The 19,127-nt window shown below is 35.6% G+C and overlaps 1 protein-coding gene across 5 annotated transcripts in view; it reads right to left on the bottom strand.

Annotated features, from left to right (window-relative positions):
- OSBPL8 (oxysterol binding protein like 8) overlaps positions 1–19,127 on the bottom strand; it is a 160,568-nt gene that overhangs the window by 75,373 nt on the left and 66,068 nt on the right. For 2 of the 5 annotated variants that reach the window (XM_039249913.1, XM_039249914.1), the window contains exons 3-4: positions 16,316–16,352; positions 5,915–6,052 (exon numbers count right to left, since the gene is read on the bottom strand). In XM_039249913.1, the coding sequence (XP_039105844.1) occupies positions 5,915–6,052; positions 16,316–16,352 (175 nt within the window). The remainder of the gene's footprint in view (positions 1–5,914; positions 6,053–16,315; positions 16,353–19,127) is intronic. The other 3 variants (XM_039249917.1, XM_039249915.1, XM_039249916.1) reach the window with 2 other exon arrangements.

Here is a 19,127-nt window from a genome sequence, read left to right as displayed (position 1 = left end):
CCTTTCTTAAATCTCCTTTTGGCCCATTGTCTTCCTCTAGCTACTATACACTTTCCTCCCCTTCAAAGGCACAATGCCTGAAAGAGTTTGTTAACTGTCTTCAATTCCTTACCTTTCTTATTCATTCTATTGTTATCATCTTCTGCCTTCATCACTGTTCCCAAAACTGAATTCACAAAAGTTAGCAATGCTATCTTGTTAATGGATAACTTTTCAGTTGCCTTAACTAGCTTGACTTCTGAGCTGCATGTAAAACTACAGGTTACTCTCCCTCTTTCATAAAACCATCTGTTTCATTCTTCTGGGATACAACACTCCTGTACAAAGCTCCTCTGCCAATACTTTCTACACCATATCCTTAAATGTTGACATTTGTTCGTAAGGATGGTATTCCAACTACTTTTCTCAACCTTCAATTCTTCCCAAACGTTTTACAACTTACAATGAGAAATATATTTTACATCAAATAGGTGTGTGTGTGTAAGTAGATGTATGAGTGTAGGAGATAAAAATTTCACAGATCACATAAGCTCCGATCTTTTGATTCTATTTTACTTCATTTAATAAACAATATTGCCTGGGAATCTCTAACCTGATGCATATGGTTGTTTTCACCATCTTCAATTACTCTCTCTATGCTGACGACTTCCAAATCTACATTTCCAGTGCAGAAATGTCTACTAAACCCTGAACTCATAAAGCCAATCTTCTCCTTAACATGCCATGTGGATAGCTCTAACACACTTCAAACACACCATGTTTGAAACTGGAATCCTCAGCATCTTTCCCCCAAACTTGGTTTTCCTCCATAGTTCCCTATCTTGGTAAACTTCTAACCTAGTTTCCCAAGCAAAATATCTAGGAGTCATTGTAGATTCTTCCTTCACTCTTTCCACTGTCACCTCCACCCAATCAATCACTAATCCCAAACAAATTTTCCTTTTTTTATTCCCACAACTGTGACTCTCATCCAGGCTGTATTTGCTTCACCTAGACAGTACAGTCTAGTAATGAATCTTCTCATATGTACTATATTCTTCCCAATTTATAAATATAATTCTAATCACTGTGTTGCCTACTGTTAACTATTGCTGTACCTTAAACTACACAAAACTTAGTGCTTTAAAACATTAAACTATTTGCTCATAATTGTGCAATTTAGGCAAGTTAGGGTTGGTGGTGGCTTGTCTCTGATCCACACAGTATCTTCCAGAACACCCAACATGGCTTGACACTCATACTGACCTGCTGGGATGATTGTAACAAGTGGGGCTAGCCAGTTTGGGCTTCCACACAGAACAGTAGTATGTGGATGGTGAGGCTTCTTACACAGAAGCCTGCTTCCTCTCAGCAGCAAAAGCAGAAGTTACCAGGCCTTTTTAATGTCTAGTCTCAAAAATCCTAAAACACCACTTCTGTCATATTCTATTTGTCATAGCAGTCACATGAATAAGGATAGGGATAGAGGAAGAATAAACTCCATTTCTTGATGAGCAAGTCGCAAGGACACATAAAAAAAAGGCATGTAAGATGAAAGATATTGTTGCAGTCATCTTTGAAGATGAAATACATCACAGTCCACCTAATTCACATTCCTTCCACATCCAAAATACACTCAATGCCTTCCCCAAACTAAAAGGTCATTCCATTATAGCCCTGATTATAAGGCTCGGTTTAATTATTTAAATCAGGTTCAACTGCAAGTGGTACTCCTTGGGTTTAGTTTCTCACATGTAGCTTCACAGATGTACCTCCTCTGAGGCCAAAATCCTATCACCTCAAAAGGTAACTTCTCTGCCCAACTGTAGTAAGCCAGGGGTAGGACTACAATGGATACAGGAGTTCAAAAGATGCAGGGGATGAGGAGTTACACAGAAGGCACAATAGTCCCATAGCAGTTGTGAATCTGCTGGGCACATGTCATCAGCAGTTTGATTACAACAGTTAGGTGGATACCTGGGTGGCTCAACTGGTTGAGCATCCGACTCTTTATTTCAGCTCAGGTCAGGATCCCAGGGTCGTCGGATCCAGCCCCGCATCAGGCTCTATGCTGAGTGTGGGGTCTGGTTGGGATTCTCTCTCCCTCTGCCCCTTCCACTTTTGCACTCTCTCTTAAAAATTAATTAATTAATTAATTATTTAAAATAAGCACAGTTATATTCTTTGAAAATAGTGCTTGCCTCTTGACTCTGCTTTCTGGGCTCCTGGCTCTATTCTCTGAGTCAGTCTTCCTATTTCATAAGAAATGGCCCATGTTTCCAACAGTGGAGTTTTCTCAGCCTGCTTCATATCCACACAAGATTGAGATTCTCCCCACACACAAAGGCTCTTTTTAGTTGAGCTGTCTATCCTTTCCCATCTAAGCTGGTGGTATTTCCATTAGCACCATTCTTGTCAAAACACTGTGAGTTTCTTATGAATTTTATTAGAATTAACTCAATTTAACAGATACCACATCCACATATTTCTTTGAGATAGACCATTCACTACTTTGGGTTATGTTATGGTGCTATAGGACAGCAGACTAAAGAGCCTTAGAGTTCTTTCAGCTAGCTGAGACATTCTGAACAGTACACCTTTTAGCCTCCTTAAAGCCCTTTTGAAAGGCCTTTAAATCTTTCTGAACTCTCAACACGGAATTTTACAGAAGCACTCTTGATCTGATCCTTACTTGAGGCCATTTTTTTACTAATGGCACCCTGGGATTTGAGAAGCATTTAAATAAGCAAAGGGAAGGGAGGAGGCATTCCATAATGGAGGATACCAGGATAAATAAAAGCACAGTTTTGCAGGAGAACAGCAAAGAAAGTCATCTTGCTGGGTTTGTGATGAGGGGAAACACAAAGTGAAATTGAAAAGGTAGAATAAAATCAAACAAGTGAAGAGTTCAGATTACCAGATTATGGTACCTGGAATTTATGCTCTTGACTGTTTGTCCAAATGTTACTACATCAGAGACTCGTGGAGAGTTTTATAAATATACAACCTCACCCTGGAGGAAAAAACAGCTCCCAGAGCTTCTGAAAGGCTGAAGTAGAAATCTGTATCTAAGCGAAGCTCCCAGGTGATTCTCAGACACACGCAGACTCAGGAGCCACTGCTCTAGGCAACAGTCAACTGTTGACTTTTTGAGAATGGGAGGGACATAAATGCAGGCATCTAGTGAACTTTTTTGGTTACAAATCTGAATAATAAAAAAGAAATTACCCTTACCAAGCATTCAGTTTCTTCACTTGTGAAATAGGGAAAATGATTTATACACCATAAGGTTCTTACAAGAATTCTAGGAGCTAATGCATGTAAAAATCCTTGAGAGGCATGAAGAGCATTAAATGTTAGTCATTATTACTATAAGTTTCTGGAACTCTTAAGTCTTTCCATTCAAAGCTGATCATACTAAGCAAGAGTATTTGAGATATGGTAGACAAATCAAAGAAGTTTACAGAATATTTGTTAATCTCCTCCAGCAGTTTATCTTCCTCATAATCAAGAGCTAATGAATCTATCTTATTTCAAACAAATCTGACAACTGGAAACTATGATATGGAATTTCAGTAGGTAAACCAGAGATATTTTGCATTATACAAAGCCAATAGGTTGACTTTAATATATAAGTATATTCAATATGTAATTCACCCACAAATATTAATTTGTCCATAACTTACACAGGAAAATTTAGGTGCAAATCTAGATATAACTGACACTAGAGCTGCTTTAAATGCAAAAATTAGAGGTTTACAAGGGCCACTAAAATAATTTCTAAATGAGCCTCTTCTGTAAGGTGCTTAAGTACAGCAACAGCTGAAATATCAGCTTACAACCCAAAAAGAATAACTTATTTAAAATAATTGCTATTATTTATTAAACATTTCCCACTGAAATAAAGTAGAAAGTGATCATGTAACTTACTATTTACCAATTAATATTCATTTAAAAAGAAGTAACTAAAGCCTACTTTCAAAGAATAGTTCATAGTCACAGCACCAAAACCTGAATGATAATACAGATATTGTGATAAGTTAAGACTCCAAATTAAACTTTTATAGCTAAGTACACATTAGCTTTAAAACACCAAACTTAAGTGCTTTGTTTTAAAGGCAGAAATCTTTCCATCATAGCTATCATAGTGCTGTAAGTGAGTTCAAAGCATCTGATTAAATAAACTGTACTAAGAAGCAGGATTTAATATACAAAATTTATCAAATATGAATTAGGAAGTGTGATCCATAATCCTTGGGAGTCTCCAAGACTCTTTTAGAGAGTCTACAAGGTTAAAACTAATTCCATAATATATTTTCATTGTGTTGACATTTGCACTGATGGTACAAAAGCAATGTTGGGTTAAAGTGCTGGCGCCTTAGCACATATCAAGGCAAAGGCACCAATTGTAGTAGAGTCACTGATTTCTTCACCGTCATGCACTTATAGTAAAAGGCCAGTTTCACTTACAGATGTTCTTGATGAAGCACTAAGAGTTATTAATCTTAAACCCTGATGGTTTTAATATTCTGTGTGACAAGATGAGAAGTATGCATAAAGCACATCTTTGTATTGTATTTTAAAATGTGTCAACACTTAGTAGATATACATAATTCAGTAACTGTTTCCCAAATGAGTAATGCATGATGTTAAAAAATCATGCATCAGTAAAGAACCATTCAAAGTTCAAGATAGAAGAATGGACTTTAACTTAAGAGAGTATGAAAAGATTATTGATATGGTTTCAGATTACATTTGGCAACCAATATTTAAGAAACTACCACTTGTGGGTGCCTGGATGACTCAGTCTGTTAAGTGTCCTACTCTTGATATCGGTTCAGGTCACGATCTCACAGTTCATGGGATCGAACCCTGTGTCAGACTGCACAGATAGCACAGAGTCTGCTTGGGATTCTCTCTGTCCCTCTCTCTCTCTGCTACTCCCTCCCTCTCTCTCTTAAAATAAACAAACAAACTTAAAAAAAAAGAAATTATCACTTGTCAAATTTTGGTGTAGTATCAAAGACTATATTTATGTATAAAGACTAATATTTATGTATAAAGCCATTAATGTAATCCTCCCTTTTCCAACTACGTATATGTGTGAGGCTAGATTTTGTTCATATACTTCAATCCAATCATTACATGATGACAGGATGATTGCAGAAGCAGATATGAATATCCAGGTATCTGTTTGTAAACTAGATATTGAAAAGATTTGCAAAAATTGTAAATAGTAGTTCTCAGGCAATGACAATTTTGTCTCTCAAGGGACATCTGGCAAAGTCTCAGCTATTTCTGCTTGTATACAACTGGACAAAGTGCTATTGTCATCTAGTAGGTAGAGGCTGAAGATGTTGCTAAATACCCTACAACGCACATGACAGCCCCCCACAAGAATTATCCAGTCCATAATGTTAATAGTGGCAAGTCTGAGAGACCATGAGGGAAAAGAATACCACTCTTCTTGATTTTTTTTTTGAGGGAAAGGAAGGAAGAACATAGTTACTTTTAATAAAAGTATGTTATTTGTATTAACTTGCAAAGGGTCTATTATTATAAACTTAAATGATTAAGTATAAACATTTTTAAAATTTCTTCATTCTATTTTATAATATATACCAATAGGTTAATCTGCATAAAAGTTCTTTGAGGACTTAAATAATTTTTAACAGTTAAGGAGTCTTGAGACAACAAAGTTTGAGAATCACTTAATTAGAACAGGATAACTAGCCAAGTACACTAGCTATATTATAAGAGGAATTAAAAGGACTCTAAAGGAAAAGAAACTCATATCAAGAGCAAAATAGATGACCAAAGCAAACACAAAACCCATAAAAGCAAATAATTACAAAGAAAAAATTATGATAGACCTAAAATGTCATTCTCCCCTTAAAACAACAATGACAACTAAATTAAAGGCACAATTTCTTACCCTGACTATGAGGACTTGCTGGACTAAACGATGGCTGATACAAATCTTTGGTTGGTGTTGGATAAGCTTCTTTCCCTTGGCGCTGACTCATCCTTCCTGGTGTCAGAAGTTGAGATTCGTCACTGTTTGCTACCACAGCTCAAGGGAAGAAGAAAAAAGAATTAGTACTTATGTTACAGATTTACATAATTACACAGTTAATAACACAGTATAGAATTATGATTGAAATAGCCTCAATGGTTATACTTGTTTTTGAACTCTGTACTTTAATAAATCTGCATAACTTTTATTTTAATTGTAGTTTGCCATTAATCCAAGAGGAACTGACTGCTATGCATGGGTCCAACTACACAAAACTCAGACATTACAAAAATGAAAATACACAGTCAACTGTAATGAAAGGTACTTCAGGGTTTACTATGGGCTTTTCATTGTGGTATTAACTCTTTACATTTGCCAAGAAAGCAATAAGCAAGAGACAAAGTCATTTCATAAAAGAAATACAAATGGGGGCACCTGGGTGGCTCAGTTGGTTGGGAGTACAACTTCAGCTCAGGTCATGATCTAAAGGTTTGTGAGTCTGAGCCCCGCATTGGGCTCTGTGCTGATAGCTCAGAGCCTGGAGCCTGCTTCTGATGCTGTGTCTCGCTCGCTCTCTGCCCCTCCCCTACTCACACTCTGTCTCTCTCTTTCTCAAAAATAAACAAACACTAAAAAATTAAAAAAAAAAAAAAGAAATACAAATGGTCACTAAACATATGAAGATACTCAACCTTCATTAGTAATCAGAAAAAATACAAATTAGTAGCAGTATAAAATACTCATATTCACTAGAATTTCTACTCTAATTTCTAATTTTCATGAAAAATAGGTAGGATTCCTGTTTTAGAAACAGGGAAACTTGCGGTTCATTCAGAGACTGCCTTGCCTAAGACTAAGTAATAGAAGTACGATGTCTAACTCAAAAGCATTTGGTTTCAAAGTCTAATCTTTTAAAAGGTTGCTGCCCCAATAAACAATTTAATGTTTAAAGCCATTATTCATCCATCTGGCCAAGCTGCTAATAAAGAAAAGAAATGCCCACTTGCAGAGAGGGCAGAAAAGAGAAAAATACTCAAATGAAGGAAAGGGGCAAATTGTGATGAAATCCACAATGCCCTAGGACCTCCATGTCCATTCATTTTATGTTTCTGTGCTTTTTGCCTACAAAAACTTAGCTTTACCTTGAGAAAGAATGATTCTGTCTTCACTACAGATTTAATGTTTAACTTAAACCGGAGTGTCACGTTCATATTTTTATCATCATATCTTTTAAATCCATACCTTTAAATCAAATTATTTTCTATTGTGCTCAAGTTTTCAAGAATTAAATTTTAGCTCTGTACATTTCAATGTAAAAATTAAAAAAAAAAAAAACCCTCTGGCTTAACATCCAAGGATATAAAAAGTTTATGTTTCCATCAAGTCCATAAAAAAAGAATCTAAACACTGAAGACTTCTGAATTTATCTCTTCCTGAACTAAACTCTTATGTCCAACTGCCTGCCTTATAATAAATAGCCTCTACTATTTAAACAGGCATCTCAAATTTATCCAGAGTATAATTCTTGATTCTGCTTATCCTCCAAACCTACCTCTCACTATTCTCCTCCACCACTCTCTTAGGTTGAAAACCTTAGATATGTTCTATTCCTTTCTTTCACACTTCACATCCAATTTATTTGTGAGATCTCTGTAGTCTACTCTCAACAGTCTACCCTCAAACTTTATCTGGAATCCTTTTACTTCTTCCCACTTCCACAATTACCATCCTCTCCTAAGCCACCATTACCTGTCCACTGGATCACAGCAACAGATTTTTACCTAGTCTCCAGACTTATTGTCATGCTCCTTGCTTGTTTAGAGTTCATTCTCTGCATAGAAGCCTGAACAATCGTAAATCATGAATCAGATCTGCACCAGAAATATCCTCAATGCTTCCCATTATACTTGAATCCCATGGTAGAAGAACTGAAGTGTGTGTGGCCCCTGCTTAACCTCTACAACATCATTCTCTATTTCTCTCCTCTTTAGTCACTTGGCTACTTGGCTCCAGCTAGAATGGCCTTCCTTGTATTCCTCACAACATGCCATTTTGCCTCAGTCTCTGGGCCTTTATATCTCTTGTTCTACCTGGAAAACTCCTACCCTCTTTGTTCACATTACTGAATCGTCTCTACGTGTTGTCTGTGCTCTAATGCCCTATCTTCAGAAAAGCTCTTCGTCATGCCTATGATAAGTTTATCTTTTTTTTTTTTTGGTTACTGTGGACTCTGCCACAATTATACACTATCACTGTATCGTACATGATTTTTACTGTTGTGCTTATCACTATCTGAAATTATATCATTTGTTTATTGTCTGCCTTCTCCAGTAGACCATAAGTTCCATAAGAGAAGGGAGTTTTGTCTGCCTTCTATTTCCCTAAGTCCTCAAGTCTTGGTATGGTTCTGGCATAATGAAGGTACTCAATAGAATCTTGCTGAAAGAACAATCAACAAATTCTACATTTTTATCAAACTTCATTATCATAAACGACAGCTCCTTTGGTTACCAAATCCAAGATCTACTTAATTCCTAAAAATTACTATTAAAATTAAAAATGTACAGTATTGATATAGGAAGAGAGAAAATTGATCTAAAGAACAAAACAGAGTTCTCATAATCAAACCCATGCATACATGGAGCCTCGATATAAAACAGAAGTAGGGACAAAAAAGACTATGCCATTAATGACACTAGAAAAATTAAGTATTGGAAAATTAGGTCCTTACCCTCATATCATGCACAAAAAATAGTTTTAGGAAGATTAAAGACATCACTGTAAGAAGCAAAACTTAAAACCTTTTAGAAGAAAATATTTAAAAAAAATATCTTTATAAACTTGGGATAGGGAGTGATTCCTTTAAAAAGATAAAACAGGGGCACCTGGGTGGCTCAGTCAGTTAAGCATCTGACTTTGGCTCAGGTCATGATCTCACGGCATGGGCTTGAGCCCGGCGTCAGGCTCTGTGCTGACACCTAGCTCAGAGCCTGAAGCCTGCTTCAGACTCTATCTCCTCTCTCTGACCCTCCTCTGGTCATGCTCTCTCTCAGAAATAAATAAAAACATTAAAAAAATAAATAAAAAGATACAACAAAGCACTGACCAAAAAATAAAGAGCTGATAAGTTCTACTATATTAAAATTAAGATTTTAATCAAAAGGTACCATAAAAAGTTAAAACGAAAAACAGGACATTCACAACATATATAATTAACAAAGGGCTGATGATACCCAGAATATGTTTTTTTTTTTAAAAAACCCTATAAATCAATTAGAAAAACACCAACAGCTCAGTAGGAAAATGTAGGGAATCATCAAAAAGAATAAAATACCTAGGAATACATTTAACCATACATTTAACATTTCACCAAGAGGTGAAAGACCTGTACAATGAAAATTAGAAGATGGAGATAAAAGAAACTGAAAACACAAACAGATGGAAAGACAATCCATATTTATGGACTGGAATAATATTGTTAAAATGTCCATACCACCTAAAGCAACCTACAGATTCAATGCAACCCCAATGAAAAATTCAATGGCATTTTTCACAGAATTAGAACAAAAAGTTCTAAAATTTGTGTGAAACCAAAGAAAACCCTGAATAACCAAAATGATCTTGAAAAAGAACAAAGCTGAAGGCATTGTGCTCCCTGGTTTCAAACTATAAAACAGAGTTACAATAATCAAAACAGCATGGTACTGGCATAAAAACAGTCATGTAAATCAATAAAACAGAATAGAGGGCCCATCAGTATACCTGTGCATATATGGCCATATTACTTTGTGAAAAGGAGCTAAGAACACACAATAGGGAAAAGGGTAGTCTCTTCAATAAGTGGTGCCGGAAAATCTGGACATCTACCTGCAAAAGAATCAAACTGAACCACTATCTTACATCATATATAAAAGTTAACTCAAAATGAATCAAAGACTTGAATATAAGACCTGAAGCCCTAAAATTCCAAAAAGAAAACATAGGCAGTAAGCTTCTTGACATCAGACTTGGTGATGGTTTTCTGGATCTGACACCAAAAGAAGAGGCAACAAAAGCAAAAATAAACAATAAACAAGTAGGACTACATATCAAACTAAAAGGCTTCTGCACCACAAAGGAAACCATCAACAAAATGAAAAGACAACCTACTGAATAGGAGAAAATATTTGCAAGTCTTAAAGCTGATAAGGGGTTAATGTCCAAAATACATCAATAGCTCATAAAACTCAACAGCAAAAAATGAAACAATTTGATGTAAAAATGGGCAGAAGTTCTGAATAAACACTTTTGCAAAGACAGAATGGGCAACGGGTACATGAAAAGATGCTAAATGTCACTAATCATCAGGGAAATGGAAATCAAAACCACAATAAGTTATTATCCCCTCACACCTGTTAGAATGGTTCTTATCAAAAAGACAGGAAATAACAAGTATTGACAAGGATGTAGAGAAACGTGACCAACTGTACAGTTGGTAGGAATGTAAATTAGAGTAGCTAACTCACTACTATGGAAAACAGTACGGAGAATCCTCAAAAAGTGAAAAGAAATGCATAGAATCCAGCAATTCCAGTTCTGCGTATTTTCCTGAAGAAAATGAAAACACAAATCCAAAAAGATACATGCGCTCTTATGTTCACAACAGCATTATTTACAATGGCCAAGACATGGAAACAACCTAAGTGTCCATCGACAAATGAATGGAATACTATTCAGCCATAAAGACAAAAGAATTAAATTTTGCCATTTATGACACGGATGGACCTTGAGGGTATTATGCTGAGTTAAATAAGACAGACAGAGAAAGACAATTACCATAGGATCCAAGTTGAAAAGCCAAATTCATAGATACAGAGAACAGACTGGTGGCTGCCAGAAGCAGGGGGGTAGTAAGTAGGAAAAAGGGATGAAGGGAATCAAAGGGTACAAAGTTTGAGTTACAGAATAAATAAGTTATGTTAATGCAATGTACAGCATGATGATTAATAGTACTACACTGCATATTTGAAAGCTGCTATGAGAATAAATCTTAAAAGTCCTCATCATAAGAAAAAAAAATTCTGTAACTATGTAGGGTGATGGATGTTAACTAGACTTACTGTGGTGATCATTCTGCAATATATACAAATACTGAATCATGACTACATACCTGAAACTAACATAAATTTGCATCTCATTTGTATCTCAATAAAAAAAAATTTTTAAGAGGAAAAAAAATGGAGCAGGGACCTGAACAGTGAGTTTATGGAAAAAAAATGCAAATGGCCAATAAATATACAAAAAAGATGTTTATCCTCTTGGTAACCAGGAAAATATAAATCAAGATCACAATAAAATAAATATTTTACACTCAGGAAAACTGACAAAAAATTAGTAAGTCTGAAAATACCAAATGCTGATAAGGATGAGAATCAATGAGACATTTTAAGCACTGCTGTTGGAGAAGAAACTGATCTAAGCACTCTGGAAAACAAATTTAGAACTACCTTATAAAACTGAATACCAGCATACCATATGGGTCCAACAACCCCACTTTTAGCTTTATACCTAAAAATAATACTCTTATAAGTGTTTACCAAGAGACAACAAGAATAGTTATAAACATCAAAACAACTTAAATACTCCTCCATTGAAAATAAAATGGACTGACATACTGTGGTATATGCATATAATGGAATAGCATATAGCACTGAAAAGGAATGAACTATATCTATACCCCAAAACATGGTTGAATCTGGAACATAAAATATTAACTGCAAAAAACAAGTCTTAGAAGATGACATACAGCACTCTTATTAAATTAAATACCAATGAAACTTAGTGACATATATGGAATTTAACAGTAACAAGGAGTGCCTGGCATCTTAGTCAGCTGAGTAGTCCAACTCTTGTTTTCAGCTCAGGTCATGATCCCAGGGTTGTGGGACTGAGCCCCGCGTCGGCTGAGCCTAGAGCCTGCTTAAGATTCTCTGCCCCCTCCCCCCTTTCTCCCCAACTCATGCACTTTCTCTAAAATAAAAACAAACAAACAAAAAAAACCCACCAAAAATATATTTTTCATTTTTTTAATGTTTTTTATTTATTTCTGAGAGAGAGAGGCAGCGTGAGCAGAGGAAGGTCATAGAGAGAGAGGGGAAGACAAAGAATCTGAAACAGGCTCTGGGCTCTGAGCTAGCTGTCAGCACAGAGCCCGATGCGGGGCTCGAACCCATGAACCATGAGATCATGACCTGAGCTGAAGCCGGACGCCCAATCAACTGAGCCACCTAAGTATCCAAAAATAGGTTTTTTTAAAAAAAGCAAAGAATGATGAAAAATACAAACTAGTCATCATCTCTTGGTAGCAGGCACAGAGACAGACAAAAGAAGTACATAGCTGAACATGAGGGATTTTTAAGATTCAAGTTCTTAAGTTGAGTAGTAGGCTCAACACATACTTACTGGATGATTACGCTTAATAATCTACATATGCTACATAGATTCTTTTGTAGTATTAGACAGTACATTTTAGGCTAAATTAAAATACATTATGAGAAGAACAACTAATAGCATTAAAATATGTTTCAGGAGTCCATCAGTAACATATAGGTATCTTGAGTAACTTCACTATATAAAAAAAGGAAATAGTCTTGAGAATTGTAAATTTAGTTGTATTTACCTCTAACTCCTTACCATTTGAGATATTACTATTTATGATTTTGAGAACCTTGAAGTGAAAGGGTTTATACAAATACGTATTTAGAAAAAAATTTTCTCTCTTGCCCTATTCACAAGTATTAACAACAATACAGACAAGAAGATTTGCATAATATAAAAATCATTTTGATGTTCTACAAAGATTGTACATTTGTACAATCTTAGACTATTTGAATGTAAGCTAGAGTAGGGCATTCACTGTTTTTATTTGTACCCCTTGTCATAAAACTGCCAATAAATACTAAATCACTGGACAGATATTTGACAAATGAATCACTGCATGATTCCAATACAGTTTTTGACACTACAATTGCCTCATCTACTAAAGATAGCATAACAGTGCCCTCTCCTGGCCCTACTTTGTAGAAATAAGTAACCTATTTTACAATTCATATTGATTATCTTATTATAGAAACTAATCACACTGGAATAATTAATAGTATATAATTAACATACCAACTGCAACTTCTAAGGAGAATATGATTCTATAACTACTATCTTTACTTTCTGAATTCAATTCATCAATATAAAATCTGAAGAATTTCCAAGCTTCAGAGTCTGGTATTTGTCCCTAATCTAAGGAAGATAAGATAAAGTTAAGTAATTATTTTAAAGTCATAAATAATCTCTATGTAAATCCTAAGACTCCCCTTACAGATGATGTACCTTTTCTCAAATACTTTAAGAATTTAAATATGTTTGTATATAACTTTTTTCATTCAGTACAGATCCTAATATTAATGAAATTACTTTTCCACTCTAAAAGATATGTGATATCTATTAAGTAATTGGCAAAGTACAATATAAACTCATCTCTAATATATATTGTATATTTTTATTTGTGTATTCAGAAAATGTGTAACCACGATAAATTTCGTCTATTCTAAGCAGAAATTAAAGGCCTCCTATTATAAAACCCAGTTTCTACAATAGAACAACTGTAATTGGTATTAAAAATTCAATTGTAGGGGCGTGTGGGTGACTCAGTGAGTTGCACAATCATCTCTTGCTCTCAGCTCTATAATTTCAGGGTGGTGGGATCAAGCCCCATGTCAGGCTCTGTACTGAGTGTGGAGCTCACTTAAGATTCTTATTCTGTCTTTCTCTCCCCTCCTCCAACCCCTCCCCCACTCATGTACACTATGTGAATTAATGAATAATTGAAAATTATCTTCAAAAAAATGAAATTCTATTGGTCAGTTTGTCATTGCCAATCAATTCACCTGAGCCATCTAAATATATAAGGTTACTAAAGGAATTGAAAAATTCATTGAAAATATCTGCTGGGTATCACAAGTAAGGGTGACAAGAAAACATAAAAGATGTTTTACTATTTGTATACTTTTTTCAACTTTTAAAATTTCTACTACTCTAGGGGCACCTGGGTAGCTCAGTCGATTGTACATTCAACTCTTGGTTTCGGCTCAGGTTATGATCCCAGAGTTGTGAGATCAAGTCTTATGTCGGGCTCTGTACTAAGTGTAGAGCCTGCTTAAGATTCTCTCTCTCTCGAGGCGCCTGGGTGGCTTAGTCTTTCGGTTGGGCGTACGACTTTCGCTCAGGTCATGATCCGCGGTTCGTGGGTTCGAGCCCCGCGTCGGGCTCTGTGCTGACTGCCAGCTCGGAGCCTGGAGCCTGTTTCAGTCTGTGACTCCCTCTCTCTCTGACCCTCCCCTGCTCACGCTGCCTCTCTCTCTCTCTCTCTCTCTCCTAGAAATAAATAAAAACATTTAAAAAAAAAAAAGATTCTCTCTCTCTCTCTCTCTGCCTCTTTCCCCCACTCATGTGCTCTCTAAGAAAACCAATTCTACTAATAATGCTGGTTGTATAATAAACAATATATTTAAAATTCTATGAATTGTTAAAATTGAGAATTTTAAAAAGGAATTTTAGCGATTACTTTAAATCATCTTTTTAGAAAAAAATTATATACACACTACAATCAATATTAAAGACAAACAGCAACCAATCCATACCAAAGAATTTTACAACTAGAAGAAAGCTTGCCATTATCCTGTTCAGTCACTTGTTTAGCCAATGGGGAAAAAATGAGCCCCAAAGCATTGAACTAACTTGCAGTGGTCAGATAACTGCTGAAGAAGGAAGAAATGCTAAAACTTCCTAAATCAGTGTAATTTCTACATTGCACTTCAGTAAGATTTAAATTCTTGTCTGATTTGTGACAACAATACTTTAATTATTTGGTTAGATTTGAATTCAGCCAACTGATGGTTTAATTATGATTTTTGAATTCAACAGAATCTTGCTGAAGACACACTGGGCTACTACCCAATTCTAACTCTTTGGTCATGTTAGTTCTTAACTTCCAGCTCTTTAGGGGCACCTGGGTGGCTCAGTCGGTTAAGCGTCCGACTTTGGCTTAGGTCATGATCTCAAGGTTTGTGGGTTCGAGCCCCGCATCAGGCTCTGTGCTGACAGCTAGCTCAGAGCCCAGAGCCTGTTACAGATTCTGTGTCTCCCTCTCTCTCTGACCCTCCCCTGCTCACGCTATCTCTCTCTCTCTCTCAGAAATAAATAAAACATTAAAAAAATTTTTTAAGAAACCCTTCCAGCTCTTTATCTAGAAAATTATGCATGAAGGGAAGGGGAAAAAATAGTTCCAAACAGAGAGGGAGGCAAACATAAAAGACTCTCAAATACAAAGAACAAACAAGATCAATGGGCAGGGGGGGAGGGGGGGGCAGGCAAAAGAGGAAAATAGGTGATGGGCATTGAGGAGGGCGCTTGTTGGGATGAGCCCTGGGTGCTGTATGTAAGCAATGAATGAATGATGGGAATCTGCTCCTGAAGCCAAGAGTACACTGTATACACTCTACACTTGCTAACTTGACAATCAGTTATATTTAAAAAAAAAAAAAAAAAGATATCTTAGGCTCATTTCACCTCAGTAATGCTATGATTTTTAATATATAAGTGGCCCCTGTCACAATGCTCTAGAATTACCTATTCATGTGTATCAACCCCCTGCTAGCCTATAATGACCCTTATAGGCAGGGTACATATTTTACTCATCGGATAGTCCCCAAAGCCAGCACAGTGTCTGATCAAAAAAACTTCTTTCAGATATAAATTTAACGGGTACATCTTCTAAATTACTAAGATGAAACATGTTTCACTCTTGAAATCCCCAAAGTATAAATAAATGTGTTTCATAACCAAATTTTCTATTATGTAAAGATTGTGACAAAATAAAACAATATTTCTCATTTTCAAATGGTAGTGAATTTCTTGTATCCTGTCCAGTCTCAAAGAAGTCTGATCTATGCTTTATGATTGTAGAAAGGAATACTATGAAGAGGCCTTTTTTTTTTTTTTAAATCCCTCCCACCATGCCTGAAGAAGAGGTCTTAAATTATGAATTAGGTAATTTAGCTAAGTATATAATCCATCTTTAGACAATCAAGAAGTAAATACACAAACATTATCAATCTCATATGGGCGCTGACAACCGATGGGTTGTGAACGACCATTTATATCCTTTACTTTGTATCTCAGTGCTTGGGAAGTAGAAGATTTAATAATCAAGAGAAAAACCGTATGCCTTTACAAGTACACATCAAAATATTCTGTCTCCAAATATGCCATTCAAACTTGGCTACTTACTTGATGGCCCAAGGACATCTTTGCTATCACCAAGAAGCTTTTAATGCAGGGTAATTGAGCAGCAAACAAATACAATCCAAACCAGGAAGAAGCAAAATGCATCAGGATTGAAGCAGCAGTGAAACAAAAGGACAAGGAAAATAAGCATTAGTTTATAAGTAGAAAGCACATGCACAAACCTAATAACCATAATCCACAAGGAATTTCCTTTGCCACACATAAAAAGATCTTGGCTTAAGCATTATCAAATATTTGTTTAAACTTTGGGAAACAAAGATGGAAAGACAAAAACGAAGTCAACCAAGTACTTTGTTTTGAAATTATTCAAGTCAAAAATTACTTTCAAATCTTAACTAATGATATGGGTTAGGAGTGGTAAAATTATTTAGAAATGTAAGGGACAGCCCAAAGTTATTTATTCTTTAAATTGAAGTGGTTTAAAAAATCTGTAACACCCATGCACTTTTACATATTAGTTCTGCATGCCATGAAAGCACTTAACACTACATAGAAATTCAGTCTGTTTTTTCTATAAAAAGAAAGGAACATTTACTGAGTGCTTATTATATGCCAAGCATTGTGCAAAGAGCTTTTACAAAGACATCAACAAAGTAAAACAAAATTTTTCTCAAATAGAAGAAGAAAAAAAAAACCCAAAGAGGAATATTGATTAAAATGATACAATTTTATTGTCAGACAAAATTTTCTTAGGACCCACTAAATATGAAGTAAAACACCTGGAGCTACTGGTTTTTAAGAAGTAAGAAGTCCCAATTCTTAAATGAGTAACATGCAACGAACTAAAAGAAACCGGGAATGACTGGTGACCTTTTATCTGGTAAACTGTCTTAACATACATTATGCTAAATGTTGCTTATGGACAGTGTTTTGGTCTCCCTTGGCAGAAACAGAGTCTTCAGCTTTAGGGTGCTTGGGTGCTCAGTTAGTTAAGTCAGTCTGACTTTTGATACTGGCTCAGGGCATGATCTTGCAGTTCATGAGATAGAGTCCTGTGTCAGGCTCTCCACTGATATTGCAGAACCTGCTTGGATTTCTCTCTCTTCCTCTTTCTCTGCTCCACTCATGCTCTCTCTCTCTCTCTCTCTCTCTCTCTCTCTCTCTCTCTCTCTGTCTTTTTCAAAAATAAACTTAAAAAATAAGAGAAAGTCTTCAGCTTTACTTCATTTCAAATACCAAGTACAGTAACATCAAAACTAACAACAAAATAAAATATCCCCGCTGATTACATTATTGCTTGCTCTTATTTGAAGAGAATGAAGCAAAATTATATGCAACCAAAAAAGAAAGGTAGCAGTTGTTTGCTTTGCCTCCTAGGAAAAAATCTTGGCCCTGCTGCTCCCCTAAAGTGATGGCTATTTCACAATGCTTAAGATAGTGCTCTATTCCCTTAAATGCATTTGCTCTAGTCATTTTCTATAGCTGCCTATTCTTCTATAAACTGGTTTCAGCTTCACAAACTAAAAAAATACAGCTATAATGACAACGAACCAATTGTACTTGCTCAAGTCCTTATTCCTGATGACCATGTTAGCACAATTCCCAAAAGATTAAAGTATTTGTGGCAGGCAATCTCTGCAGAGACTCCAGTAATCTCCATGCCTTGGTGCATAATGCCCTCTCTTTGAGTGTATTCTGGACTTACTGAATCACTTCTAATGAAAAGAATATGGTAGAAGTGAACGGATGTCATTTCCAAGATTAGATGGTAAAAAGACTATGACCTCCATCTTATTTATAGTCTCTTACTCTCTTTTAGATAGATCACCCTGGGGAAAGCCAGCTGCTGAGTCATGAGGCGGCCTTGCAGGGAGGCCCATAAGGTGAAGGAATGTCTGTCAACAACCAATGTGTTTGTAAATGAATCTCCTGCCGTGACCTTTTCTTTGATCCCTCCCTTACACCCAGTCAAGCTTTCAGATGAGACTGCAGCAGCCACACTCTCCAAAAGCTTGACTGTAACCACAGAAGAGATTTTTGAGCCACAGACAACTAGTAAACTGCTCTTGAATTCCTGACCAACAGAAACTGTAAAAAAAATAAATGCCTGTTGTTTTATACCACTTAAATTTTGGAATATTTGTTATGCACCAATAAATAACTACTATGATATTGGAAAACTGAAGAAGTTATAAAGACAGAGATAACCATGGTAAGCTTGACAAATATTTCACAGACATCCTCTAAAAATATCTTTCTGTATTGATATGAATAATTACTAATTTCCCTGAATATACCAGTAAATCTAAATTTCTTAAAGGAAAGCAATGGTTCTAACCATATATGCACAGTTGGGAGTATTTAATTTCACAAGGTCAGTCATTTTTAAAGGTTTTTTTAGTTGATCTTCTATTTAGGTAAGTGATTAAGTTCACTTTATTGTACATATTCTCTTTTGTTAATTAACAGTATTATGTCAACTTCTTTGTAGCTGTACTTGTCTGTTTGCTCCCAGAAAATAATCCCTAGCATATACAATAACTTCTGAATATCTGTTTCAAATTATGCTTTCAACATTAAATCTTCAAGCATGTTTGTGGAGAATAATCAAAATAAATACTGTCTATTCCTATTATTGAGCCATCCATCCAAACATTTATGAGTACTTATTATATAAACATCAAACATTTTAGGCACCAAGGGATATAGTGAACAAAAAAGACAAAAATTTGCCCTTTGTGATAGTTATGTTCTAGTGGGAGATATGAATAACAACATAGTAACAAGTAAAAATTTGTTAAATATTATATAGTATAAATGCTAAGGAAAAAATAAGCAGAAAATAAGGGCACAT

This window comes from Hyaena hyaena, unplaced genomic scaffold (assembly GCF_003009895.1).
Source record: "Hyaena hyaena isolate Hyena2069 unplaced genomic scaffold, ASM300989v1 scaffold_352, whole genome shotgun sequence".
Classification (NCBI taxonomy): domain Eukaryota; kingdom Metazoa; phylum Chordata; class Mammalia; order Carnivora; family Hyaenidae; genus Hyaena; species Hyaena hyaena.
Note: the sequence above shows the minus strand (reverse complement) of the source record. Positions and strands in the feature narration are given on the sequence as shown.